Below are 13992 nucleotides of genomic sequence, written 5' to 3'. Positions count from 1 at the left end.
TCATTCTATGTGATATTTCGAAGTATCGATAACGTTGAGTCAATTATAATTTATAAGTGAATACAAATATAAACATATGTTTTGATTTCTTGGTTTTCATCATGAGTGTCAACCCTATTTCAATGAAAGACATTGATGAGAAGGAACAAGAATTTCGTATCAACTGCCAGAATGATCATGAAAGGTAATTAAATAATAGACTTTATAAGTATATTCAGATAATACAGAGAATTTTTAATGCTTCGATTCAAATTATTACACACTATTTCTATAATAATATATATATATGTTTTTTCTTTATCGAAAATAGCACTAATCCAAGGGAGAAGCTATTAATAATATTAGCATTCATCTTTCTGGTTTTAGTGCTCAGTTTGCTTTCTGCTATCGTTATAAGCATTGCAATCGGTAAGATATTAGTTATCATTTTTACTCAAATGTTAATTTTATAAATAAATTTTATTAACTATATATACATTTTTAAATTTTTTAATTTTTTCTTAGAAAATCTATTACCGAAATCCGAAATATGCAAGACTAAACATTGCGTAATGAGAGGTAAAAGAATTTAATTAATTGAAATCTAATACAGTAAAAACCCGTGTAAATCGTAATCGCACCATTTTGTTCCGGTCTGGAAGGTTTCCGTTTAGTACAGGTTTTACTGTATTTTTCGTTTTATTTTGTACGTGTTTGTATATAAAATAATACATAATTTGTACTTTTTTAAAATTCTTTCCGTCTGTGAGCCTTTTTATACCCATTTGGCCTAGAAGCCTTTTTCGTGCCCATTGTGGGTTCTGCCAGGCCCACAACGGCAGTGATCGCGTGGTAAGGGACGAGGTCTGACATATTTAGTGATCTTTTAGTAAATACTTCTTTTATATTTATTTAAATTTTGAATTATGTGCGTATTTGTCTGCTGTCATACCAGAAACAAAAATATTTCCTACCTTTTAAGACCCGAGATATGATTTGACTTTCGTAAGAAGGGGATCGGACTGCATGGCTAATAAGCCATCAAATAGCCTACTACCTCATTCTATAAGCTTACTCCTGTGCATTTGAATTAGATAATACATAGCAGAAGCAAGGTAGGGTGTAGCATCATGAAATGCTTTTGTTTACATTACTGATGAGCAACCTTTTCTGCATGTGGGCCTCAAGGAAACTACGTAGGCTTCAGTCGGGCCGTATACATGTTTTCTTACAGGCTTTTACCAAGTTGTGGGCTTTAAACTTAATGAGTATACCCCATAAACGTCAGAACACTAAGTAATAAAATAATAGCCTACATGCTAATAATATGCATATTATATAGACCTATAGTTTATTCTCATTTTTTCAGTAGTCAAATTTAGTTTGAATATTCTTCATCAGTAATATTAGCTTAATTAGGATTGTATAACGGCACAAGACAGAAAACAGGAAAATGAAAATACGTTGTCAAAACTCCAGGAACCGCGGGTTGCTCGTTGACTGGTTTACATCCTACATGGGGCCTTTATTCAGTAGCGCATTATCCTAAAGAATAATAAAGGATAATTTTCCTAGAGCTTCCATCAACAGATGCCCCAAATTTAAAAAATATTCTACAAAAACAATTCTCTCGAAGAAAAATGCCCTGAAGTTAACACCGTACGTGGAACCCTAATTCAAATTCTCCTGGGCCCCATGAAGTTATAACGTACCAATGCCTTTATTTAAGCAAAATGATTTTATATAAATGCAACATTTATTTAAATAATATAATAAATAAGAATAATTTTATTATATAAGTGAAAATTTTGTTAAAGCTGGTAATATTCTCGAGAACTTGAATGAAGAAGTTGAGCCCTGCAACGATTTCTACACTTATTCGTGTGGAGGTTGGATGAATAAAGCCTTAATGTCGCTTCCAGATAGAAGTATATTGAGTGAAATTCAGTTTGACATCCTCCGAATTATGTATAGTAAGTAGTAATAAAGCTATGGTAATTGTAAATACTGTATTTTAAATAGTTCAATAAATATGCTTTCATTGAAATAGTCTTTTATTAGAATATAACATTACATATATTTAAAGGTAATATTAAGAAAATAAATGAAAACAGCTTACCTATTGAAAGAAAAGTAGCCAAGATCACGAATAGTTGTTTAAATCACCGTAAGTAGTTAAATTTATTAGATTAATTTTATTTATTTTTTTAAAATTCAATTAAATTTTATATGTAAAGGGTCAAAACACCGCATTTTCTAGGAATTATTATATTCAAATATACCGTAATCGCTGACCAATTAACAACTTTATTTCACTCAAATACATTTTGTAAATTACAATGAGTTTTCTTTCATACAACCCAAGCCATGGCATAAACAATTTTCTGATACACTAGTAAATACACAGAAAAAACTACAATAAATATACAATACATTACAAGATGATCAATTACAGATTATAATATAAACTTATATTTTTATTTTTTAAATATTTCCCTTGTGGAATTAATTAATATAAAACGAATTTATTCAAATTATTGATATAGTGGTACTTCGTACTCCGAACTATTCTAACTTCGAACTCTTCAGAGTTCAAACGATAAATTTGACAAAAATTCGCTTCGGAGTTCGAACAACGTTTCAAACTTCGAACCGCGCACGAAGTGAAAATCTGTAATCGAAGCGCCCAACTCGTCTCGATTTTCAGTGATTTTTTTCGCTTTATTTGGCTGCAATTATTCCAAATTGCAACCCAATAAAGCGAACAATATGTACTGTATTATAGAATATAAAAATTAAATATATGTTTCTAGAAATAGTGAGTTTTTTCGTATGTTAAAATAAATATTTTCACGAAGTTTAAGATGTAGAATCTGCCTCATTGTAGGGTTGATTCTACCACAGATCAACCCTACAATGTGAAAAATACTTTTACTGTTTTAAGGAATTACTAGCAAAAGCAATTACAGAATTCCATTCTCTTGATGTCTTGGGAATTCTAATCTCGTAAGATGATGGAATTAAAAACTGTAAGAATTACAGTTTTTAATTACAACGATAAGAATTACATTTCTCAATCAATAATAGAAATCATAGAAGAAACAAAGCTATCTCAAATATAAATTTTTCAGAAAAGAGGTTCCTTTTGGCCACTAATTTTATCTGACGTTGCATTTATGCGACATGCAATGCTCTATCGTGTATATTTTTACTTCATTTTATGTCTACTTTATCTACTAATTAGAAGAAATAATAATAATTTGTGGAATAGGTTTACGTATACTGTATTAAGAAAATCTTAACTAATACCTGTAAATATCCTGAGTACAATGATACAAATGGCATAGGAAACCTGCTGGTGACTTTAAATTCTTTTTTTTTTTCTAGACAAAACAAACAAGGAAACTTTAAAAGCTTCATATACGAAAATGTTTAAAGCATTCGGGGGTTTTCCTCTAATAAATGTAAAAAGTGAAGAAGCTTCGACAGGAGAAAAAATAGCTAATTTATATCGTTTATTTGGAATGCAACCAATTCTACAAATTGAAGTATCGCCTAATTATGAAGATAACAGAGAAAACATTTTAGTCGTAAATATATTTATATTATTCATAAACAATATATTTAATTAATATATATTAATTTTTTTCATTATCTATTTTAATTTATAAAATTTAATTTAATTTCAAGATAACTCCTCCCTCTAAAGCCTTATTCGAGGATATAGAGAAAGATATTGGGTTTACGCAAAGCTTTCTTACGGAAGTATTCGACAGTAAAACATTAGAGTTTGGTGACGTTAAAAATTTAAATAAGAAAATTAAAGATACAGTAATTTTGCTATTACTTTAAATAAATGTTTGAATACAGTATATGAGGGGTATTCAGGAAATAAGTTTTTCGTGTCTGCTATTAACAGGAATTTCCATTCTAGAAACCAATTATATTATGTATAGGAAGAGGCATTCTTGCTTTATTTTTCGACATAGTACGACAGTCGTATTGATACATCTTTATAGCGCTTTGCCAGGTTAAACAAAACCTTCTCGTAGCAGTCCATGCCTTGCGTACGAACGAAATTCAAACGGTTTCTTCCACTTCATTCGTCATGACATGCTGCCTTTGAAATGCCTTCTTTCAAGTTCGGAAGTAGTGGAGATCTCTGGGGTCAAGGTCCAGACTACAAGGAGATTGTCAAAACCTTCTCAACCGAATTTGGTGAAGCGGAATGCTGTTACTGCTGCTTTGTCGGGTCTTGCATTGTCATCAAAGAGCATAATCCCCCGAAATGAGAAGACCTACATCTTTCAGTCTTGTCAGTGCGTCGCAGTACTTGTTGACATTCACAATATTACAACCCAAATAGTCCCAGAGAATAATCTCGCCATCACCGCTCTATGAAGGTAAATTGGGGCTCGATTTTGGGGTGAAATATTTGGCCTAACTTTTATATCCTGTCATAATTCGAAAGAGAAACTTGTTGCCCTCCTGTAAGAGATGTTGCAGGCTCTTGTGATCGATGCTGACGTGCCGAGACACCCAGCTTATTGACACTGCGATAATTCAACACGTTGAGGATCATGTAATGTGCTGTGGCGATCACTCGTCTGTTGATGCGAATCATGACCTTCACTCTTCAGATGTTATCCTTTCCAATGGATGTTAACGGATGTCCAGCATTCTACTCGTCTTTGACATTCTCACGTCCATGATGGAATTGTTGCACCATCGCCGCATTATTTGCTTTGATATTATTTTCCGTCCGTACACCTCTACTTGGCTTACGGATTGTGCGACGTACTCCTTCATAGCGGACAACTGTCCACACTTTCCTTCTCACGTCTCTTTACCTTCTTGTTTTTTGGCACAATGAGCAGCACTCTGTGAACATTCACAATAACTTCTGAATTACTTCTACTCGTGCGTAACATACAAAATGCTTCATTACAGCGAAACACAATACATCTGTAGAAGGTAATGTCTCTACCAGTACATAGTCTGTACATTTTATCCATAAATTTACGGTTCCGAAAATCAAAAATAACTTATTTTTGGACTTCCCCTCATATGTTCAAAAAGTAAAATATATTCATCAATAGCAATCGCCATTTTAATAACAATTTTGATTACAATATAATTTATCCTGTACAGCTGAATAATCCTGATAATACCGAAGAGTTATTCTTAAGCAATGACACAACCAAATATAATGACATTTTTCCAAACGTAAATAAATTATTTTAATTATAATTCTTTTAATAATTCGATTTACTTAATAAATTATCAATAAGATTAACTTATATGTTTTCTAAGAAATTCGAAAAATTTATCAATACGCTACTCGGTGTACAAGAAGAGAAAGAAGAAACACCTACAGAAGGTCCAACCGTAGCGGCAACAGATGTAACTACAGCTGCAGCAGCAACAGATGTAACTTCAAATGCAGCGGTACCGAATCAACCACCTAATGAAGGAAAAGAAACAGGAGGAGAAGAGGATACGAAATTAACAGTAAGGAGAAGAAGAGATACAACACCAAAAAACGATGAAACTGTAATAAAAATATTAATAAAATATCCTGATACAGTCAAAAATATATTGAATGTTCTTCAAACCGAAACCGAAGAAACGTGAGTTTGATTTCTAATATTTTAAAAATTTATTAATCTCAGATTTTCAAACTAAATTTAACTTGATTATCTTCGTAGGATAAGTAACTTTTTATCGGTTCAATTTTTGAAGAGAATTAAAAATAACATTATTTACACCTCCGGTAAAACTATTAAAAAAAGTCGATCGAAAGTTTTTGAAGATGAAAGAGTAATTAGCTGTCTTCTTGACATATCTGAATATTTAAATTATGCTTTTGGTTACATGTACATAAGCCACGTACATATACCGGTAGAGGAGGTACGTTAAATTATCTTCAATATTTTTATAATTTGATAAACTTTTATTTTACTTGTTATTATTTAAATTTAGGCAAAACATGTTGTTGAATCTGTTAGAGGAGCAATGAAAAGTTTTATTCCAGACTATGATTGGTTAGATAAAGAAACTAAAGAGGTAGTTTCAAATAAGGTAATTTCAAGTTATATAGGTGAAGTATAAAAAGATATATTTATAAAATAATTTAATTTAACAGTAAATATTCTTTATTAGTTAAACGAAATGCAGTACTTTGTTGGTTATCCATCATGGTTAGATAAAAATACCGTTACAGATTATTATAATGATGTAAGTATTAAAATATTTTTATAATTCTAATATATATATATATTATATATTAAATTATATATCAGTCCTTGCCACTAACTAAACGGTTCACGAATTATTGTGGAAAATATTGTTGTGTGTGTCTCTGTGTGTTTACGCCTATATACTACTTTCCTACTTTTGCTATCAGAGGCTCTTCCTTGTGTGTCATCTAGAAGCTGATTTTATGTCACTAAATGTCACAATTTTTAATTGCACAAATATATTATTTTCGTAACTGTATTCCTAAAACACACAATAATATATTTTCGGTATTATATTTAGACTTATATGAATTTAATTGAAAATGTACGTACGTCGATTCAATTATTTAATTGTATACTTTACAAGTTATGTAAAGTATAAAAAGACTTCTTTTTACATCTTACGTTTCAATAATTGAAATAATTTTTATTGTCTAATTTTATTAAAAGTTAAAAATCAGTTAATAAAATCAATCAATTGTATTAATTTTATAGATGCTTTTTCATAATTTTTGTGACACTTCGTAGTGTCAAATTGACTTAAGTCGATTTCGACATGGTGTATAAAAAAATTTTAAAATAAATTATTTCACGTGTCGATTTGTGACTCTTTCAGTTTGTCAAATTTATTTTTCAAGCGGCATACGGAAATTATAGTTTAAAACTTATAATAATAAAATGAATTAATTATACTGTATATTTTATTAGTCATTTATCATCCGAATTTGTCGAAGATGGAAATTTTCGTTAAGAGTTTTCCATTTTGCAACAATTAATTTCATCCAAATATTTTGTTTGTATATTCTCTATCTTCTTTGATCCTCTCCAATCCTTTTCATCTTTTAAACTTTGTTCTTTTCTTTTTAATGGTCTCCGTTTATCCAACTTGTAAATCTACCTCTTTTGCGTATTCTCTCTAATATCCATTCTTAGAAATCCAACCTTTTTCGCTTCATTCTAGTATCCAAAGCGATCTTCCTTTTGTCATTTTTCTTTACATGTCCAAACTATTTTAATCTTATCTCCTCTTTTATCTATAATATTATCAATAAAACCTCACTTTGTAGCCACTCATGAAATTCCTCTGTTGAACTACTACATAAGTTTTAATATCGATCAAACTCTTCGTAGTGACCACCTTACTTATGTGAACATTTCGTTTAAATTATCAAGATAGAAGCGTCCAAAAATTATATTTACGTGGCCAACAGAATAGAAATATTCCGTGTTTCTATTGTTTAAAGTAGTGATCAACTCAATTACGTGGCCAGAAATTGAATACCTCGAAAGTGTGTATATAAATGAGATTTTGATCTGTTTCAACCATTCTTCTCTTTACAATGTTTTTAATTCTCTAATCTAGATTTTTCTACATACTTTCTTCAAAAATCCATCTGTAAAGTCGACTGTTTCCTCTTCTACCTTTCACTTATTATTCACGTTTTGGATTGGCATAAAACAGTGTAATAACTTAAATAATAAATAATTATTGATTAAATAAATTTATATATTTAGAAACAAAATATCATAATTGAATTTTTGCGGACATTATTTCTTTAATTTTGTCATTAGTCATTAATTCAAAGAAACATTTAAACATTAATTATTTCATATGAAGCATATGCAGGATTTTTTAAAGAAACATTCCTTTTGGATGAAAATTCCTATATCTTATGATAAATATTTATTTAATTCTGATTCTAAATAGAAATGTGTTTTCAGTTGAAATTAGATATAGATGATAACGTTGAGGAAAATTCACAGCGAGTCCGTAATTTGGATAAAAGAAGTGGTGGCGACCAAAGTCAGCAAGGTGCAGGTGGTGGCGACCAAAGTCAGCAAGGTGCAGGTGGTGGCGACCAAAGTCAGCAAGGTGCAGGTGGTGGCGACCAAAGTCAGCAAGGTGCAGGTGGTGGCGACCAAAGTCAGCAAGGTGCAGGTGGTGGCTCGACAGTAAGCAATGGAGGCAGTAAATCATTTATCGATTTGTATATGGAAGTAGTTGAATTTAATATGAAAAAAAACCTGAATAAATTATTCGAAACAAATGACAGAAGTAGGCGAGTTCCATTTTTGATCCGTTTAATCTTTTAGTTAATTTATGTATTTTAAATTAATTAATAAATTTTTATTTTTTAAATAAAATCTATATATTATATATTAAATAACTTTCTTTTTAGATGGCCAGACATTCCGGGTTTACCTATAACTAGTGTTAATGCCTATTACTCGATTGAATTAAATGCTATCGGTATAATTACGTTTATTATAGTTTAAAAGAAATTTGAATTATATTATAAAAATTGTATTCTATCTTTGGTAAATATATATATTTATATTTTTTAGTACTGCCTGCTGCAATTTTAAATCCTCCGATATTTGATGTTAATGTTCCCTTGTAAGTATTTTGTATAATATATTCGATTTTATTAAATGTATACAAAACTATATTATTATTACACATTTTAAGAAAAGCTTTTATAATATTTTATTTAGAAAAAAAAAATGAATAAATAAATCTCACCAACAGACAATGATTGCTATTTTTAGACTGTACACTTTCGTGACTCATACATAAATCATCTATATTGAAAAATGCAAAAAAAAAAAAATATATATATATATATATATAATAAAATAACATCTGCACTATTTATTTTCATAACATAAATTTTTAAATTTTGTATTTAGTTATCTGAATTTTGGATCTCTTGGAACGGTTATAGGACACGAAATAACTCATGGTTTTGATACGAATGGTATGATATTTAAGATCATATATTTAATTAGATCTAAACTCAATATATTTTTATGTTAAATGTGTTTTTACATTTTTTACACTAATTATATTTAAAAAATTGGTTAATGTTACCCTAGGTATCGAAGATGGCGGCTCGTCTCCGATTCCAGCAATCAGAAGACAGGGAACAGTGAGGACTCACGTTCTAACCTAACCTAACCTATTCTAATAAATTACCATAATTATTAGCAACCAAATTATTAGAATAGGTTAGGTTAGGTTAGAACGTGAGTCCTCACTGTTCCCTGTCTTCTGATTGCTGGAATCGGAGACGAGCCGCCATCTTCGATACCTAGGATAACATTAACCGAAAAATTTTATGTAAATTATAAATTACTTTGTTCGATTTTAGTTTTAATTAGTTGTTTAAGTTAGTTATTGGGATGCAATTTGGAAAAAAAACAACTTTGTTGACCTATAAATTCCTAAAGTCGTCTGTTCGTTTGTCTGTTCTTCCTTAATCTCGGGAATGGAATTACATAGATGAAAGCTAAGACAAAATATGGAAAGATTAGGAGCAGGAAACACAAATTAACTATATATAAAATTTTTTTGTTGCGAACCATGTTATTTCAATTTCAAAATTTTCTCCTGAAAGGTGTTAGATAAATAACCGGCACGGCTCTATTGTTAAAAGAAAAGTATGCTGTACAGGGGCAAGGTACTGCTAATTTGAAATGGAGAGCATATCTTTTAAATGAAATGAATAAAAAAAATATGATTAAATATTTCAGCCTGGCATTGTGACGATGCGACAATAAATAATTGCTCGTTTAAATTGAAATTATCCGAGCTTTTATTATAATTATATTCGTATCGTGATCTAATGTATTATAAATGGTTAATTTTAAAATATATACTCGTATTATTGGAGTGATCGTAATGAATCAGTGAATACGCCCTTTCAATCCGTCATAGAGGTGTATTGTGGATTTGCAACACCTTCAAAATATATGTATATATATACCTCAAGAATCCGGATATTCATGGTTCGAGGTGCCAATTAATTCGGATAACTGGAATTTTATTGTATATATAGGCCGATACATAACTTAATGATTAATATATAATGTTTTATTAACAGGAAGAAGAAGAGACAAGGTCGGAAATGTACCAAGTCATGAAACTTGGTCTGAGAGTTCAATAACTAACTATACACAGAGAGCAGATTGTTTTCGAGAGCAGTATACTAATTACTCAAATACAACAGATTCTATACAGGTTATTTATAATAAGCAAATATATCTTAAAACAGTATTTAAAGAAGAAATAAAAGTAATAAAGCTATGTATTTTATTAGGTGAATGGAGATACAACTTTAGCAGAAAATATCGCCGATAATGGAGCTATTAGAGAAGCATTAGAGGTACTGCAAGACTTATTAATTACTAATTTCTGTAATTAGCTATATCACTACAAATAAATACAGACACTTTACATATTATTGTATATTGGCTAATTATGTTATTACCCTTATAAGGGTTATAGATACTGGCTTGAACATCATCGTAATGATAAAAAAGAAGCATCATTAGTTGCATTAGACCACTTTACTCACGAACAATTGTTTTTTATTTCTTATGCACAGGTAACATTTATGCATTATTTTTAAATATTTTTTAATATTTAAAAATAAGATTTATGTATATATATGATATCAGTATTTAAATAATTTTATTATTTAGAGTTGGTGTCATACTGCTTCTAAAACATATCTAAAGGAAATAGAAAATGATGAACACACTATTAATCAATTTAGGTAAATCATTATTTCGGGAATTATGTTCTAATCATTACGGTTATTTTGGAATTTTAATGGTAAATTAATTATTACTGTAATATAGTTGTTATAAATATTTTCAATTGTCTTTAAATTTATTTTTTACAGAGTTATAGGCACGTTATCTAACTCTAAAGACTTTTCTGAAGCATTTAGCTGCACTGAAGGAAGCTATATGAGCCGTTCGAATAAATGTAAACTATGGTAATATTTATTAATTTAACTGCTGTGTTTTCAGAATTAATATGCAGATCGTTTTATATTTAACTTGTTACTCTCATCTATGCTATAGAATAGATGATATTGTAACTTCTACGTCATTTGATATCTAAGGAAAAATTTATGTAGCAATATTGAAAAACATATTCTAGTTATAACAATGTAAATTCTATATTTCAATGTTGGCTATGTATCTTTTGAAAATAAAATAGTGATTTTTTAATCTTTAATGCTTTAATAAAAGTTCCTATAATTTAAACACTTTTTTGAATTTAAAACATTTAAATATATATATATAATGAGGATGTTTGTTTGTTTGTTATACATGTCTAGGTCGTTCGACCAATAGGTACGAAACTCGGCAGTTACGTTTAAATGCTTTTAATTTAGATAATTTCGTATATCCCATTCCAAATTGTCGATTTGATTTCTATATATCGATCAATTTGTCTACATTTGATTGCGATCTTTACATGTAGCGCCATCTATTGGAAAAAATTTAACAAAATAATTAACTAAATATAATTATTAAAAAATATACATTATATTCACTGAATTACTGCGACAACGATATAGCGCGAAATATACGCGCCATTACGCCTTTACTGCGACAGGTAGCATATAGCAGGGGTGGCCAACAAGTCGATCGCGATGCCAATTTTGGTCGATCGCTCGCGATGTCTTGACTTAATGTGTTACACTTGTAACTGGAACGCAACGCGCAAAAGCAACAATATGCATGCAGTTATGACTGGACTCGTAGAAAACACAGCCATTTAGCTTGAATATTTGATACTGTCATGCGGTAGCTTCTTTTCTTTAGTATTAACATTATTATTATTATTAATCAGTATTATTTATCCATGGTGACAACGTTGAGTTTCAATTTTTCATTTGTTTAAAATGTAAGTACCTGTTCTTTATGTTTTAAATTAAATTATGGCTTTTCTTACCTATCTATTTACTTGATAAGTGAGCGTTTTCGGCAACAGACCTCTATATTTTTGGATTTTTGGAAATACGTCAATTGAGGAAAAATATCCCAGTATCACCAAATGTAGCAAAAATATATTTATTCCTGTTTCGGAACTACATGCCTGTGTGAATTGGCATTTTCATACTTAAAGTTAACGAAGACTAAACATTGCCCTGACCTATTCCCATACTGAAGAATCATTATTATTATTATTATCTTTGTCAGGATATTCACCTAATTATGTTTCCTTGGTAAGAGACGTGAAAACTCAGTCCTCCCATTAATGTAACGTAATAAAATAAATTCTAAATCTGTCTTCATCAGTAGCTAATTTGAAATAATAAATATTGTTAATAATTACTCATGTTGTTTTAATTCCCCCGGACGTGAGTTTTTTGGCCCGTTAAATAATTACGTTGTTTTTTACGTAGGTAGCTATACAGGGTATTTCAGTACAAAGAGCACTCCCTTGAGCTATTGATAGATTAGCAAAAAATAAGTCTAAAAATCTTATATCATTCTTCCATGATAAATTTTCCTCGCCCAAAAAAAAATCGCGAAAGTAAAATCTTATAATCAAATTATAAAACTGCACAGTACGGTTTGATAACTTTTTCAAGTTTACGAACAAATAGTACCACAATTTATACATTGTAATTGATAAAATATAATTAATTTTTTTAAGTTAATAAAAATCTAATCTTGAAAGTGTCGAAAAATCGATTTTTTTTAGGTGCCGCCTATACGGAATGAACTCGTAACTGCAAGTATCAAAAGTTGGGTCTAGAAATTTATTTTCTTTATGAGCTTATATCTTGAAAACTTAATAAGTGATTTAAAAAATAAAAAAATAGTTTTGAACATATATTTTCCTTATCTACCCATAGCTCGCGGGAGTGCACCTCGTACTGAAGCACAGTGTATAAACATAGTGGCGAGGGAGGTGTGATACATACTTAGACTACGCCTACGACAACAAGTCGATCGCGACACATTTTTAAGATAAAAAGTAGACCTTATGTACACAAAAGTTGGCCACCCCTGGCATATAGAACTTGCCTATGTGCATTGTAGTAATGTTTGACCCTGTACATCATACTTTTCCTGTTAGCAATAGAGTCGTGCCGGTTATGTATCTAACTCCGTTCAGCGGTAAATTTTTGAATTGAATAACGTGACTCGCAATAAAAAATCAAAACTTTATGTATAGTTAATTTGGTCCATTCTCTCTTACGATTTTCATATTTTGTTTCGATTTTCATTTATCTAATTCCATTCTCGAGATTAAGGAAAGACAGACAACGGGACGTCAGTCGAAATTTATAGGTATACAATTTTTTTCAAATTGCAGCCAAATAATTTGTAATAATGATCATTTTTTACCTTAAGCGATTTATCTAGAAATCTGAATTTGTAATCTAAGGAGAGATGACAATGTTCTAATATTATTGTCAAAACACTAGCGTGTTTAAGTTCCATTTTGCTACACAAACAATAGTCGTTTTACGGGTTGAAACTTTTATGACTTATCTCTGCTCTATAGATTATGCATTAAATTTCGCCTTTACAACCTGACATTTTGAAAGAAAAAATACCATTGACAACAACGATTACAATTCGGATGGCGAGATATGATTGATGGTGGTCGGTGATCACCATTCTTGCTGAAAATTCAATCCCGTGAGCAGAGAATGACTGGTTTTACTTTGAAAAAATGTCTCGACCATCGGGTATTGTCATTGAATTGTATATTGGCAAAATTGTTTTGCAGGGCACAAAATAGATTGTAGTCAGTTGGCGCTAAGGTTGGGCTTTTTTAACTTTCCGCTTTCTGGGTACTAAGAGGGCCTTTTTTAGCAAACTCATTATGGGTTTGGCCAGGTCCACAATGGGGCGGCCGGGTGGTGAGGGACGGGCCTGACATATCCAGACGAACTACCCCCCCCCGAAAAATTCCTAAGGGTCAAGGAAAATTCCACCTTGACCGCTCGGCCATCCC

General features: G+C 30.5%; 1 protein-coding gene across 1 annotated transcript; it reads left to right on the top strand.

Annotated features, from left to right (window-relative positions):
• Positions 1–11247, top strand: LOC136970952 (endothelin-converting enzyme homolog). The gene is made up of 21 exons (XM_067265442.1): positions 1–184; positions 311–408; positions 505–558; positions 1797–1952; positions 2066–2146; positions 3367–3569; positions 3670–3810; positions 5131–5205; positions 5293–5609; positions 5688–5889; positions 5962–6060; positions 6142–6216; positions 7941–8278; positions 8399–8469; positions 8565–8616; positions 8910–8977; positions 10103–10239; positions 10319–10384; positions 10499–10606; positions 10704–10777; positions 10907–11247. Exons 1-21 carry the CDS (start codon positions 102–104, stop codon positions 11004–11006), a joined length of 2598 nt encoding a protein of 865 aa, XP_067121543.1. The 5' UTR covers positions 1–101; the 3' UTR covers positions 11007–11247.
• Positions 11248–13992: the final 2745 nt, after the last annotated feature.

The sequence above is a fragment of the Centruroides vittatus genome, unplaced genomic scaffold, assembly GCF_030686945.1.
Source record: "Centruroides vittatus isolate TY-2023 unplaced genomic scaffold, ASM3068694v2 contig_2226, whole genome shotgun sequence".
Classification (NCBI taxonomy): Eukaryota; Metazoa; Arthropoda; class Arachnida; order Scorpiones; family Buthidae; genus Centruroides; species Centruroides vittatus.
The sequence above is the reverse complement of the archived record's forward strand: the minus strand, read 5'-3'. Positions and strand labels throughout refer to the sequence as shown.